General features: G+C 42.2%; 1 protein-coding gene across 1 annotated transcript in view; it reads left to right on the top strand.

Moving 5' to 3' along the window:
* The window catches only part of LOC105926147 (kinase non-catalytic C-lobe domain-containing protein 1), a 66,828-nt gene extending 54,007 nt beyond the window's left edge, over window positions 1–12,821 (top strand). Inside the window, exons 27-36 of the mRNA XM_036125940.1 lie at window positions 840–950; window positions 1,749–1,896; window positions 2,541–2,699; window positions 4,130–4,336; window positions 4,470–4,552; window positions 5,625–5,778; window positions 8,155–8,277; window positions 9,176–9,235; window positions 9,366–9,523; window positions 11,921–12,821. Of these exons, the coding sequence (XP_035981833.1) occupies window positions 840–950; window positions 1,749–1,896; window positions 2,541–2,699; window positions 4,130–4,336; window positions 4,470–4,552; window positions 5,625–5,778; window positions 8,155–8,277; window positions 9,176–9,235; window positions 9,366–9,523; window positions 11,921–12,149 (1,432 nt within the window). The 3' untranslated portion in view covers window positions 12,150–12,821. The remainder of the gene's footprint in view (window positions 1–839; window positions 951–1,748; window positions 1,897–2,540; window positions 2,700–4,129; window positions 4,337–4,469; window positions 4,553–5,624; window positions 5,779–8,154; window positions 8,278–9,175; window positions 9,236–9,365; window positions 9,524–11,920) is intronic.
* The last annotated feature ends 2,155 nt before the right edge of the window (window positions 12,822–14,976 follow it).

Below are 14,976 nucleotides of genomic sequence, written 5' to 3'. Positions count from 1 at the left end.
GGACTGTGTACCACACTCGACCCGCTAATTTGCACATTTGTATGTATCCTTCAATATCGCTGCTGCACTTTTTCCGGAAACGTACTGCAAAACTGTTTACAATGCAACTGTCTATTGTTAAATCACTGCTGCACCTTACTGCATAATTGTTTTACATTGCTTACATTGTTTTTACATTTCAATCTGCCTACTGCTCACTGCTGCACTTTATCCGAAAGTTAATTGAAAGTTATCCTGTATTTGACTGTGATTTACCACTGCATTTTTCTTATCCTGTACTGTAAATTCACTGCAAGGTATCCTGTAGAGTTACTGCAATCTTTCTGAGCTGTATGAAAAAACGAAATTTCGTTCTGTATGCACTCTGTGCTACAAAATGACAATAAAGAAAGTCTAAGTCTAAGTCTAAGTCTAAGTCCTTTTTAGTTTCGTTTTTGCAGTGACTCTGACTGGGAAGTGTTCAGCAGAGTGACAGCTGTTTTTTTCCCATTTTTCCATTCCTATGCAAGGAGAATTAGGCCTGATTTAAAGTTTATCGCTAATTTAAAAGAAAGTGATGTTTTATAACAGTTTTGAGCTTCCCTTCAGACACCTAAATGCGTGCTCTCAAAGCACAGAAGATTAGTTGTTTTTTTTCTCTGCCTTTAAGCGGAGGCTCAAGGACAGAAGCATGGAGAGAAACCGCACTTTGCAAAACAACTCTTTGATGGAGGACCCACGGACTGTCACTCACACTTTTGCAGCCGTCATTGCTAAGAACGCATCAAAATAACGCGACGGATCGTACAATCGTGTTTTCCACCGACAGTCAAGCGTCTCCTTTCTGAACTTGTTTACAGAAACGCCGCTGCAGAGGGCTACATCCAACAGTTCCTGTATACGTACCGCTTCTTCTGCACCCCTGAAGACTTGCTGCAGTTTATTATGGATAAGTTCATCGGCGCTGTAAGGTATCGTACACTCAGTAATAGTCATTCCTTTTTTATTTCAGGGGCGCCTTTCAAGAAAAACGAAGAGAGAAAATGAAACGACAATCAGTTAGGACCAAAAAACAAGCAATAACAAAACAAGCAGTAGAGCTAAACAGTGATATAAAATAGGGACGTTAAGTTAGAGACACAGTTCGGTCGAGTGGCGTCTCGCTTTAAAAGCAGAAAGTAACTGAGGGTTGCAAAGATCAGGAGGAAGTGAGTTCCAGAGACGGGGAGCGGAGATGGATGGCAGAGCAGGACCGGAGGGAACGGGAGGGTGTGGCGACATGAAGGAGTGGTGAAAGATAAGAGGGAGCGAGCCTGGGGATGGATTTGAAAGTAAAAAGCATAATTTTGAACTGAGTGCATTAGAGGACAGGAAGAAAATGAAGCAGCTGCATGGCCGGGGTGGTGTGATGGAAGGTGGGGGTTCTGGTGATAAAATGAGCAGTCAATGGGATGTTATTGGTATGAGACTAGAAAGAAAGTGTACCGTCAAGTACCACACCCAAACTCTATACTGGAAAAGATGAGAAAATGAATGAGTTATCAATGTTAATAGCAAAACTGTGGACTTTGTTAGGTATGGATTTGGTGGCAATTAGGAGGACTTTTGTATTGTTTAGTTGGGGGAGGAGTAGGATTTAATTTCCTGGAGTCAATCGGAAAGGGATGAGGGAGTATGGGTGGCAGCGCTTGTCAACACTGAAAAAGAACATTGTATACAGTTTTGGTATGTTGTTTTATTGTTGTTGTTGTTGTTTTTTTTTTGTCCAGGGAGGGCCCGGATATGTCAGGAGACAGTGAGAGGATCTTTCACCGCAGTCTGGACCTTCTGCAGATCTGGATGACAGACTGCAAATCAGTGGACTTCACCCCAAACTCCAGTCTCGTGGTCACATTAGAAACGTTTCTGAATACCGAGGTAGACACGTGCACACTAACACCTTCCTGCAGTTTAACGTCATTTTCTCTGACACTTAATAACAATAATAATTGAAGTTTATTGATCTAACAATGGAGGAATTCACTTCTGCATCTTAACCCATCCCCTTGGGGAGATGTGGGCTGCCACTGTGCAGCACCTGGGGAGCAATTGGGGGTTAAGGTTCTTGCTCAGGGACCCAGAATGGCAGCTTGTGGGAGTTGAACTCAGAACCTCTGGGACCAAAGCTCTGTGCTCTAACCACTAGGCCACCACTCCTAGTGGATAGAGCCACTTCACGTCCTGCACGTGTCAAAAACCCATGACCTTTGACCCAAAGAGCTGCATAAACGTCAACCACATGTGCGTTTTTACTCGTAAACAAACATTTAAGTGTGACTTAGTACAACGCAAATGGTAGAAACTGTAAAAAAAATTTTTAATTAATTTTCTTCACTTTCATTCATTCTTCAGAGTGGTGTTAAAGATTTATGAATTTCAGAAGGCATAAAAATCGGACCACCCTGTATTAAAAGAAAGAAGTTTGCACCATTAATATAAGAACCCCCATGGTTGACGTTACCTGATTGCTCACCAGCTTTTGAGAGTTTCTAAGTCGTTTTTCACACTTCACCTTTCCACAGGTGATCCCTGTTGACAGCCAAGGTGAGGCCCTTCTCGCTGTTCTCTACAGCCATCCAAACACAACTACATTAAGCCAAGTGACAGGAAGTCTCATCAGCCTCATTGAAGAAGATGAGTCTGTTTGTTTGCGGTCATCTACTGAGGATCTTAGCAAGAAGGTCTGTATTTAGCTTCTTGGTTATCTGTGCGTTAGGCTTGACGTTGCTCTAACTTACATCCCATTTCTGTAAATGTGAAATTCTGGACTAGAAGGTGGAGTAAACCTTATAAAACCAGCAGACTGAGCTCTCCAGCCCTCCATGCTGATGTTTCTGTGTTATTAATTCATGAATTGAAAAGATGAATGGAGTTCCATCATTGGGGTCCTTCATTCTATGAAAAAAAATGTTTCCAACTTGCCTTTTTTTTTATATTCATGCTGTTTATGGTGCGTTTCTCTCCGAGTGAAATGGCTCATGGCAGGCATTGTTCAGAAGAACAGCACACTTTTAGTAAAAAGTCGATTGGAGAGAGGAAAACATAAAAATGTACAGTAAAAAAAAGGGATTTATTGGCTAAAATGATCTCAGCTGCATTCATGGTGACCAAAACCATAAAGAAACTGAAGAAACCTGAACAAATACACTTCTGTGTTTTATGTGTTCTTTATTTTATTGTAAGTCAGTTTGTTATATTCCTATGTGTTAAAAGCCCTACATGGATATCTTTTCTGGTGGCAGGAGTTAGTCTACTCCATGCGAGACAGATGCTCTCAGAAACAGTGCTGATGCAACTAAATGCAAAGGCAGAGATTCACAAGGAAAGCTAAGAGTTGCAGCGTTTCTCAGGTCATACATTACAGCTTTGAATTTGTAAAGAAAAGCTCAGACAGCTTGTATTTTTTTTTAACATTAAAATATTCCTTTTCCATCACCTTCTGGAGAGTGAGGAAAAACCTGATTATTGTTCTCTTCCTGTTTTGATACGGAATAGAATTTGAACTTTGCTTGAATCTATAATGGCACTATTTTATTTAACACAACAGTATTTCACTAATTCCAAAAAAGTAAAAAACAAAAAAAAAAAACAAAAAAAAAACAACTGGAATTTTTTCCGAAGTTTGAAGACATTTCGCTTCCTATCCAGAAAGCTTTCTCAGTTGAAAATGTCAGGTCCATGGCTCTGCAATGGGAGTGGACCTGTTTCGGTTCAATTTGCATGTTATCTAAGCCATTACAAGGCCTTTGTTGGGCAGTACTATAAAGCTTGCAACCTCACATTACTCCAGACTTTTTGAATTGAGAAAGCTTTCTGGATAGGAAGCAAAACATCTTCAAACTTCAGAAAAAAGTCCAGTTGTTTTGTTTTTTAACTTTTTTGGAATGACCATATCCTGGATGACTGAGAATCTGTAACAATCCACCAACAATCCATCTCTTTTAAGGATGTAAATCAACACATTTGTGTGTAGATTGTCACCACTTTGATAGCAATGCTCCCCTTTTAGCTCATAATGACGTCCCACTGGCGTATGCTCTCAGAGACGTGGGTGGCTGCATTACAGAGAGCGCGTCTCACCACATCTCCACGTCTGATGTGAACTTTTCAGTGGAGGATCTCGCGGGTGGTGGAGGCCTCTCCTTCCATGTCCAAAGAGAAGGCCTTCACGATTGCTGCAGCCCTGCCCGCTCCTTGCTACGGCTCCCTGATGCACGACTTGTCCAACGCCTGCCTGCAAGGCGAAGAGCGGCTCCCCTTCAGCCAGACTGAACACAGCGTGCTGCACGTAGCCCAGCAGCTCACGCTCCTGCAGCAGGTTTGCTCATCCTCCACGCATGTTCCACCCCAAGTTGGTGTTGTTGCCTGTGTCGTCCACTAGAGGGAGCTGTAGTTCTGCGACAGCACTGGAAGTGGATTGAGGTTTGACATGGGCATCTCTTGCATTGCAGGAAGTATTCCAAGGATGTCATCCAGTTCATTTCCTCAAGTCCAGAACGCAAGGAGTCAGAGACAAACTCTGCAGCCCGAACAAGTAAGCGGGGAGCAATAAAAGGCAGCATTTGCTTGTATCTTCTCTTTTTTTTGTTGTTGTTGCCATGATTCATAAGTAGCATCAGTTCTCTGTCGGATCATCTCCAGTAAACTCTGGGGTCCACTGAAAAATAACTTGTTCAATGTGTTTCTTCAGACCTTTCAGTCAAGATGTGGTGACTTCAATAGACATGTCGGGATTCCCTTCGGTTTAATATGTCCATAAACATTAAATGGATCTCTTGACTTCTGTTGTTAGAACTATTCTAGAGTGCGTTTCCCAGCCAGTCTTTGTTATTTTCTAAGGTGGACACAGAGTGCAGAATATCTATTTAACAGACGTGTTATCTCACAAAATATGGATTTGTTTTTTGTTTATATTTTACTTTTATATCTTAAATCAAACTGTTATAACACATTAATTTAAAAAAATCATTATGTGTTAGAAAAGCTTAATAGATTATGGTACTGGATACTTACACCCGTTCATTTGCTTGTTAACGCCAATAGCAGCAACTTAATGTATTCCGGCATCTCGATGTGAAGTCGAGTATTTCAGAGAATGCTGATCCACTGGGATGTGAGCAGCAGCTGCTCGGATGAAATAGTTGTGTTAATGTTGGAGGAGCATAGGCCTGATCATTTAAAATGAATATCAACCATTACTCCAATAAACCCTTCGTACAACCAAGGTGCGTGGAGTGCCGTGTCTGAACTAGTTCTAAACTCGATTCAGACATCTTAAAATCCATTTATTCATGTTTATGGTTCACCAAATAAACATTCTGAATTAAGTTTACCGCTCTGACTTCAACTGATTCTTGTTCAGTTATTTTCCTTTGTATGGAATAAGGTTTATAAATGTACATACACCCAAACTATCTCAACACAGATTTTTTTATTTATTATAAAAGCTAATATGTGATTTTGTATGCTTGAAAACATCCTTTTAGACATGAAAAATGTTAACCACATTTTCTTTATTATTATTATTATTATTATTATTATTATTATTATTATTATTGTTATTATTATGCTACAGTGATAATCTATGCATGCGTTTTGCCACCCAGGAACGTGTCGCAGCGTATCCCGCCAGCAGAGGGCAGCAATGCGCTCGTCCAGGAGGGGCCCCCGGCAGACAGCTTCCTCCAGCAGCTGCTCACATACGCAAAGAGTGTCACTAACTGGATCTCTGCAGAGATAGTTATCTGTGACTCTGCGAAGGTGAGAGGAGCTGTGGCTGATGAAAGTGTGGGTGGAGGTGGAAGTGTGGTAGTCTCCGTGTGTCCTCTGATTGTCAGGAACGATGAATCAGCGCCAAGATGGAGGTCTCAAACCTGGAACACTGCTGGAAGGGATCACTCGATACGCTGACAAAGTCACTGAGATTGTTCGACATCCTCCGACAAGAAACTTAAGCTATACGCTTCAACATCACTTTCTGCTGACATTAAGCTTTAAGAACTTTTTTTTTAGCCTAAGATCTGACAGAAGCTTGAGCTTCTGTTCAACAGAGACTAAAAAATTTTTCTGGTATCGTGATCTGCAAAAAAGAAACATGCCTCTTGATCTTGTTCATATTTCGACACACTGCAGCCACAAACTTTAGTGTGTTTCTCTGAGAAGGGCCACATAAATGTTAAGTAGAAGGTAAATAATCTAAACATGAAGACTAAGTGACGGGTCAAGGTAAAAGTTTAAACCAGGGTCGGGTTAAGAGACAATATCCAAACCTTTGAACGTCTCAAGGAGCACCGATCAATCCATCATCCAGGAATGGAACCAGTATATCAGTCCTATCTGCAGTCTGCCAGGAAGGGGACATGAAACCTGACAAACACATGATCTCCATGTCGGAATATGGTGGCAGCAATGTCTCGCTATGGGGATTCATTTTGTCAACATACATCCAGCCGGACCTACTATGAAAGGGTTTCAATCAAACCCTTCTCATGTGTTAGAATGGTCTAATCAAAGTCCAGATCTAAATACAAATCAGTCTGTGGCAAAACCTGAAAAAAAGATGTGCACAGATCCTCTACGTCCCATCTGACCCAGCTTCAGCTATTTTACACAAAGAAACTTTAGTCTGATGTGCAAAGTCCATAGACACACAAACTCAGCTCTGCTATCTATATAGCACCTATTCACTGGAAATGTCGCACACCACTATGAAAAACATAACCAGTTTATTTAACGGAATATGGTGCCAATTCAGTTCAGTTATGCAGAGTCAGTTGAGTAGATTATAATTTGAGTTTAGTTATAAAAGGATGTAATCAAGTTCAGTTTATCGATCCAAATGGTAAAGAGAAAAACAGAAAATCTGTATAAGGAAACCCAGCAGCTTGTGCCGAGTCATTGACTTGCAGCAATCCCTCCTCCTGGATGAAGATGTAGCGACAGTGGACGGATGACTGCAGCCGTTAACTTTACAGCAATCCCTCATGCCAGGCATGCATGTGGCAAAACGACAGAGGAGAGCTCCACTTCGTGGGTGACGTGGCACAGAGGTTAGGGAGTTCGTTCGTTGCAATTGGCGGGTTGCCGGTTCAATCCCCTGCGCTGACTGTCTCTGTCGTTGTGTCCTTGGGCAAGACACCTCACCTGCATTGCCTGCTGGCGGTGGTCAGAGGGCCCGGTGGTGCTGGTGCATGGCAGCCTCACCTCTGTCAGTCTGCCCCAGGGCAGCTGTAGCTACTAACATAGCTCACCACCGTCAGGGTGTGAATGGGTGAATGACCGATTGTAGTGTGAAGCACTTTGGAGGTTGTCAAGACTAGTTTACCATTTCGCTTTAAACCTCCAGCAGAGTCTGGGTCAGTGTGGCCGGCCAGCCGCCACGACCCACGGAGGGGCTTGAAATAAAAATCGACTTCTTTTCTGAAGCTGAATTTCTCAATTTTGAATTGAGAAATCTTCCTGTATAGGAAGCAAAACATCTTCGGGCGACTGTGGCTTGATGGGTTGAGTAGTCGTCTGGCAATCAAAAGCTTGTGGGTTCAATTCCAGCTTCCCCTGGCCAGATGTCAATGTGCCCCTGGGCAAGGCACTTAACCCCAAATTGCCTACCGAGCTGCATCTCAGTGTATGGGGAGTTGTTGCCTAGTGGTTAAGACGATATTACTATTGCTTCAGCACAGAAGTCCAGTTGTTTTGTTTTTTAACCTTTTTTGCACAGAAATACTGATTTCTTGACTTCAAAGAAAAGGTAAAGAATTAACAGAGGCAATAGCTCCTTTTTTTAAGCTTAATTAAATAGGAAATCACAGCTAGACATAAAACTCTGAGTGGACAGTAAAATCTGTGCCGCAGAAAAAACAGAGCATACAAGAGCTGCAGCAATAGCTCCTTCGACTGCACTGTCTGAGAGACAAGACAGGGTTAGACACAGAAAGAAAGGGTCAAGTGCCTCATCTGTAGAAAGATGGGATGAAATCATTGGCAGCAGTCGCTAAGCTGGTGGCCTCATCTTTCAGATAAAGTTCCCCTGAAATATATTTACGTTTTCGCTTGTAATGCGACAGAACTTGGGACTTTGGTATTTCCTTTTTCTCATTTGTTTTCTCCTGCGCCGCGTCGCTCTCTCCTGTCTTGCAGACCCAGGTTGCCACGCTGACCCGGTACCTGTGGATAGGGAAGTACTGCTACGAGATGAGGAACTTTGCCACGGCCATGCAGGTTCTCGGAGGTCTGGAGAACGTGATTGTCAGGCAATTACCAGTAAGGCTCCGGCATTACAAACTCCTAACTTCGTCTAATAAGGCTGGTGCCCTTGAGCTAAACGTCTTTTTTTTCTCTCTCTCTCCTTCTGCCGTGATGGAGCTTGGATGGTATTTAATTAGTTTCACAAATGAGAAATTAGCATTAATGAATTCAAATAAGATGTCGACCGAGTGAGCTCAGTGAGGGGAAATGTAGGTATGAAAAGTAATTAAAAAATAGCGCACAGTTAAAATAAAGCAACGCCGAGATGATAAACTACATTTCCATATTTTCTCTAAAAGATATCATATTGCCTGACTTCAGCTGCTGTTGTAATGGTATTAACACCAAGAGCAAAAACAACAATGTTGAAATAATTCCTGCTGCTGCTAAAATAATCCAACAGACTGACTATTACAGAGATATAGCTATATTATCTGTAGAGGCTGTGCTTAGCGGGCAGTTTTCCTATAATCTGTTCTACTGTGCAGAATGATATAGCCTTTTCTATTCAGTTGTTTATAGACTGATGCTGGTAGTAAAACAGGCCGATCTTAGCCGGATAAATCTGCTTCAGCAGCCTGTTGTTTAAGAGGCTCATAGCTTGCCAACTGTATAAAACTAAAGTATTACCTAAATACAGGTCAAGATTTTCTCTCATTTGCTTTCCGCACCGTCGCTGTTTATGTTGTTTGAAGGCAGGAAATATTTCCCAAATGTTTTATAGCCCTCCTTCAGCCAGCTGACCGCCCCTTAGGTGCAGAAAAGCTGGGCGATTCCTGCGCTTTTTCTCTGGCATCTCATAAAAAAGGACTTTATGAAGCTAACGTTAAACAGAGAGCAGGCCATTCCTTGTGTGGAATGATGCGTATATAATGTAGCTTTGCTTTAGTGACGTCCCCCTTCTTGCCGTCAGGCTTGGAAACATCTGGCTTCCAAAGTGTACGAGATCCTGGAGGAGCTCCGAGCGGTGCAGGTATGTGTGAGGCTGAGAGAACTGCGTTTCTGAATGGCTGCAGGGCAATTAGTACTCATAGGCGGGGGGGGACACCTTTAATCAGGAGAGTTTTAATGTACAGCTGTCTCTTTCCCACCTAACTCCTCAGGTCTTTCTGAAGAGTGATGACCTGTGTCTGATGGGGGCAGAGCACAAGAGGACGAGGCCGACGCTGCCGTCCTTCCACATCCTGGCCATGCATGTGCAGCAGCTGGAGATCGGGGCTTTCACTCTCACCAACGGGGCTTACAAGTGGACCAAACTCAGGTATGCTTTGGTTACAGGAGACGCCGTCTAAGCCAACGTCCGAAGGTCTTTCATTTCTGCCCAGGCAAAGTGGGACTGCTATCTTTTTAGCAGTCCCACCTTGCCCTGAGAGTTATTTCTGCAAAATGTTCTACAAACCCTAGAACCACTGGGGTTTCTTGATTCTCACATGACTTCTTATGCTTCAGCCGGTCATCCTCTGAGCTGCAGCCTTGTTCCTACGGTATGAAAGGACAGCACAAGAGGCAGTGCTGATAACAAAAAAATTTAATCAGAAATCAGAAAATGTATGTTTTAAGATATTAGAATGGAAAATTGAACTATATACTATTTCTAAAGAGACATAACATATTTTTTTTTTATTGCAAGTTTTTCTTCTAATCACCAGGTGACACTGTTCAGCGCTAAAAGCCTCCTCAAATGAATGAATTGGAAACGTGGGCTACTTTCAGTTTCTTGTCTGTTTCCATGCCACCAAACCCAGAAACAGCCGATTATAACTCCCCAACTCCAACTTCACGTTAGATAAATTAATAAAATCTCAGTTTGGCTGATGTTGGCACCTACTTGTTTAGTATTTTAATAATAAAGCTCAAAATTCAGCATGTTTCCCATAAACAAACTCTTAACTCTCAGAAGAATTTGAAGTCCTTTTATTTTACACTGCAAACATCTTTTCTAAAGAGTGATTTAAGTCACCTACATAAGGTTTGAGACCTTTAGTTATTAATAAAATGAAACGCACAGCTGCACCTTCATAAATCATATTAGATAATTAAGTTATTCAAAAATGTATTTATTTCAGTTGTAATATCCTAAACATTAAACATATCAATTATAAACACACAGGGATATATTTCAAGCATTGATTTCTAAATATTTTAATGATCATGGTTTGAAAACCCTAAATTCATTTCCTAAGAACATTAGGGATAACACTGACGCCGTCAATAAAGCGTGTAAGCTACAAAATATCAATGCTGCAGATGTTAGCTGTATCTATCATTGAAAAGTTAGGTGGAAGGAAAACATGTGGTAGGAAAAGCTGCTAATGACACTGTTGGCCTTTATTGAACAGTAATTTGACAGAAAAGAAGGTGAAGAGAGAAGACATGCCGTTTATGTTCCCAGACCGGGAATCAAACTTAGAACAACGGCGTGAAGGACTAAAGCCTCTTCACACTGATCTGAGCAACTGAGCCACCAAGCACCTGCAGCAGGGATATTTAAGATGAAGATTTCATCTGGAAATGGAGTGGAGGGACAAAAAATTAAATCTGCTTCAGGTCCAAGGTGGATACTCCACATTCAGCGATGATTTGGGGATCCATATCATCTGCCGGTGCTGGTCCACAGTGTTTTATCAGGTCCTCATAGCAAGAAACTTTGGCTTCCCTCTACTAACAAACCTTAGTGACATCCTAACGTTATTAACCCTACCCCTGGTATCACTGTTCCAAGTCACCGGACCTAAACCCCACAGAGAGTCGACTGCGTATTGTCAAGAGAGCCAACAAGGCACTTCCCTGGGTCTCAGAGGTTTGCTCAACCTCAGGAAACCAATCTTATTCAGAAAAGAACCTGAGTAAATCTTTTCATGCCGGTGTCCAGGAGGAGCGCAGACTCTGCACGGTGCATGGACGTACTGTTCACTTGGCCGACACCCTGTTTTGTCAGGCCTGTGCAATGTTCTACTGTTCCGACAAACCAAATGTTCTAAGCTAACTAAATGATCTGTTGAAAGAAATGCTTGAAATAAATCATGATGTATGAAATGACTGCTGGATGACGAATGGGTTTAACGTTTGGAACTGAATTACAGACGTTAATTACCGGCTCAACGATATTGATTTGTTAATATCCAGCAGTAGATTCATATGATTGTAATAAGACAGTAAACATTATTTCAAAAATCTGAACGGTTAGTCTCTTTGTATGAGGATTGGCTTTTCCTCCCCCTCCTCTATCCTTCTGCAAATCAGTTTATGACAAAGTCGGCCAACTCACAAAGAGGACATATTTTCCTGTGTCCTTCTTTTCCACTCCAATATGGCTGACCAGATGCTGAGGTCAGAAGCAGTGGGGCTTGGGTGGCGGTGGCACAGCTGTTGGATTTAGGTTGTTGGTTGGGGTGCCAGTGCTGCTGCAGATGGTGCCTGTGGGAGGGGGAGAGGGGGGGTTGATTGGAAAAAAGGTCTGTGACCAGATGCTGGGAGGAGACTGTGTGCAGCCAGAGGAGGAGATCGGTAGGAGGAAATTTGACTCCCAGTCAGGTCAGACACAGGGCGGATGAGACTGTGGAGAAGAAAATCAGATGTAGATTGGATCTTTTTGGTACAATTCTTGCATCCTTTGGGTTTTTTTTGACACATTTCTCTGGTTCTTGCTGGGTTCCAGGAACATCGCAAAGGTTGTGAGTCAGGTTCACGCCTTCCAGGAGGTCCTGTACCCCTACAGCTCAGACCAGGATCTTCAGGCCTACCTGCGGCGTCGGGTCGCCCGCTTCGCCACCGCGGACATCCACCTGCTGGCCGCTGACAGCGACGGCGGCTTTCAGCGGTCCAGCGAGCGTCAGACACGGAGGATCCATGACACGCTGAGGAGGGTGAAGGCTACCTTCCAGTGAAGCCTGCTCTGTCTCGATTTACGCCGCCGAGATGAACTACGAATCCAGGACGTCGCTCTGGAAAAGTACTGGCCCCCCCTCCCAGAAATCTTCTGTTTTTGCTTTTCACAGTTACATGTTTCAGATCGTTAGCTTGATAACTTGAGTAAATGCAAAGACATATTTTTAAATAATGATTCCCATTATTTGGGGGATAGAAAGCTAAGCAGCCTGGCCCTGTGCGGAAATAAAATCACCCGCTGTGCCACTTAAATAGAATCTGTACGCGAGCTAAAAGATCTCTGAGACCAAAGAGGTTCAAGAAGAGAAAACAAGCAAAATCACTGACACGAATCAGTGAGAAAAGTGTTACAAAGCCTTTCCTGAGGCTTTTGGGACTCTCAATTACAGTGAGAGCCGTTATCCACAAAAGGAGAAATCCAAATGTACTAATCAGCAACTTCTTCCAGGAGGTCAGAAAAGAACCAAGAGCAACATCTAGGGCACCGCAGGCTTCACCTGTCTCAGCCGAGGTCAGTGTTCACCATTCAAGGATAGGAAAGAAACTGGCCACTAATGGCGTCTGTGGAGAGTTCCAAGGTATAAATCATTGATCTGCAAAAAAGACACAAAGGCTCATTACATCCCCCCCCCCCCAAAAAAAAATTTGAATAATCCCACAGACTTTGGAGAACTTGATTTATGGACTGAGGGGAAACAAATCTGAATTTTCTGGGAGAGGTGCGACCCACTCCACCTGATTTCAAACTTACTAAAAAACTCAGACGAACAATAACCGCCCATCAGTTTGAGACCTCAAGCTAAAGAGCATTTGGGAAATGCAACAACATGTCAGTCCACTGCTGAAGGACTAGACTATACAATAAATACATTTACATTTTCATGTATTTATGAGTTAGGGCTGGGACGGTGAAATGCAACTCCCTGTACCATCTGACCTGGCGATTAAGAAGTAAAAAAAAAAAAAAATTGTAAGATGTTTGAGTGAATGCAGCCCATCCATCTGTTTAGCCATTGGTGGGATGGAAGTGAAGAGAGTACCATTTAATGACATTTTAATGTCATTAAACAGCACTCAACAGTGTAAATAAAACTGAAAACTGTTTTTTTTTAGAGAAAAAAAAAACAGAACTATTATTACTACAGAGCGTAAATATCTGAGCTGGAATGAGATGCATCCCAAAGACGTGAGCTGATAAAGTAAACCTGTGTAATAATGTTTGCAATCAGGTTTTGATTTTCCGGTATCACTTTGCTGACTATTCAGTTAAAAAGTAAGGTTAACCCAGCTTACACACACACACACACACACACACACACACACACATATATATATATATATATAAATAAATAAAACAAGAATAAACAAATTCCTTTCAAGATGCAGGACTTAGCGTTCAATGTCTCCCTTGTGTCACTCAATTAAGTCAAGTTGGGTAAACTGTGCTTTTTAACTGAATAGAAAAATATATATATTTTTTTTAATGATGTGAAAACATTGTAAGTATGGCGGAAAAGCAAAAACAGCAGAAATTAAATTATCAGTATGGGTTTAGGTTAAAGCCAAACATGAACAAAAGAAATCACCTCCATATTCAAACGATTATTTTGATTTTGATCCTTTGTTTGTTCACCATGACAATCCTTGCAGCAGGCAGGTCCTGGGTTGAAATCCTCGGGCCTAGGGTCTTTTTGCATGAAATTAGCTCGTACGCTTTGTGCATTCTTTGGTTCTGTCCTACTCTGCCTCCCCGTCACAGCCCATCAACATGAGCGTTAGGTTAATTGGCCTCTCTAATTGTCACACCAGTTGTCACTCACACCTAGATACCTAATTGTCTTTAGGCGTGTGAGTGTGCCTGGCTGTTTTTTCTTATCTCTCTGTGTTGCCCTGTGATGCTCTAACGAACCGTTCAGGTTGCACTCTTGCCAAACGTTATACATTATGGACGGGTGAAATTTTTCTTTCATGTTGCCCAAAAGTCAAAGATGTGTTTTTGCAACGATTCCTCTTTAGCTCATACTCACATGTTCATAGTTTATACTGTGTTTAATTTGTTTAGCATGTTCTCTCTATCATAATATGTGGACTAAACGTGGCAGCAGTGTGAAACGCATGTCCAGTGGCAGGATACAGGTGCCTAGAAATCACGACTTCTACATGAAGTAATGTAACCGTATGAACTTTGCTTGGGACTCACTAAGCCAAAGCACAATATCAGCAGCAACATTTCTGTGTTATACATTGATTAACAATGCTGGAGATGAAAATGGTAGTGTGCTCAGAAGTCCTTCCCTTTTTCCACGTTAAGACCTCTGTAGAACCACTAAAGGTTGCTTTATGCTTGACGCACGTACATTCCACGCAGAAATGAGACACGGGGACGCAACTTTTGCAGAATTTATGTAGTAAAATCCAAAGTAGCGCTATTCTCCTAGACTCTAGGGGGCAGCGTACTACACCCCACAACACGTAGAAGTAGAAAACACAGTTGTTTCCCACGTTTAAGCCTGGCAGCGATTTCTGTGCATGGATTGTTAACAGTTTGTTGATCACGGAGATCATAAAGATGTCTATATACACAAACCTCTGCCAGGAGAAGCGCTTGCTCGTCTGCTATGTTTTCCACGCAGGACTGTCTGCGTAGGAATTTTAATCGGCGCCTGGAGCTGAAACCTTCGGACCTCAAAGATGACTCAAGCATAAACCAGGCTTCAGCGACATTCAACCAGCTTTTGTGATACAGTGTGTTTAGCAGAGTCTGGTATTTGTCATTTTTACTTCAGTGCAAGTTTTAAAATAAAAAATCATTTCTTAAGGTCACCA

Source organism: Fundulus heteroclitus, chromosome 22 (genome assembly GCF_011125445.2).
Source record: "Fundulus heteroclitus isolate FHET01 chromosome 22, MU-UCD_Fhet_4.1, whole genome shotgun sequence".
In the NCBI taxonomy this organism is placed as follows: Eukaryota; Metazoa; Chordata; class Actinopteri; order Cyprinodontiformes; family Fundulidae; genus Fundulus; species Fundulus heteroclitus.
Note: the sequence above shows the minus strand (reverse complement) of the source record. Positions and strands in the feature narration are given on the sequence as shown.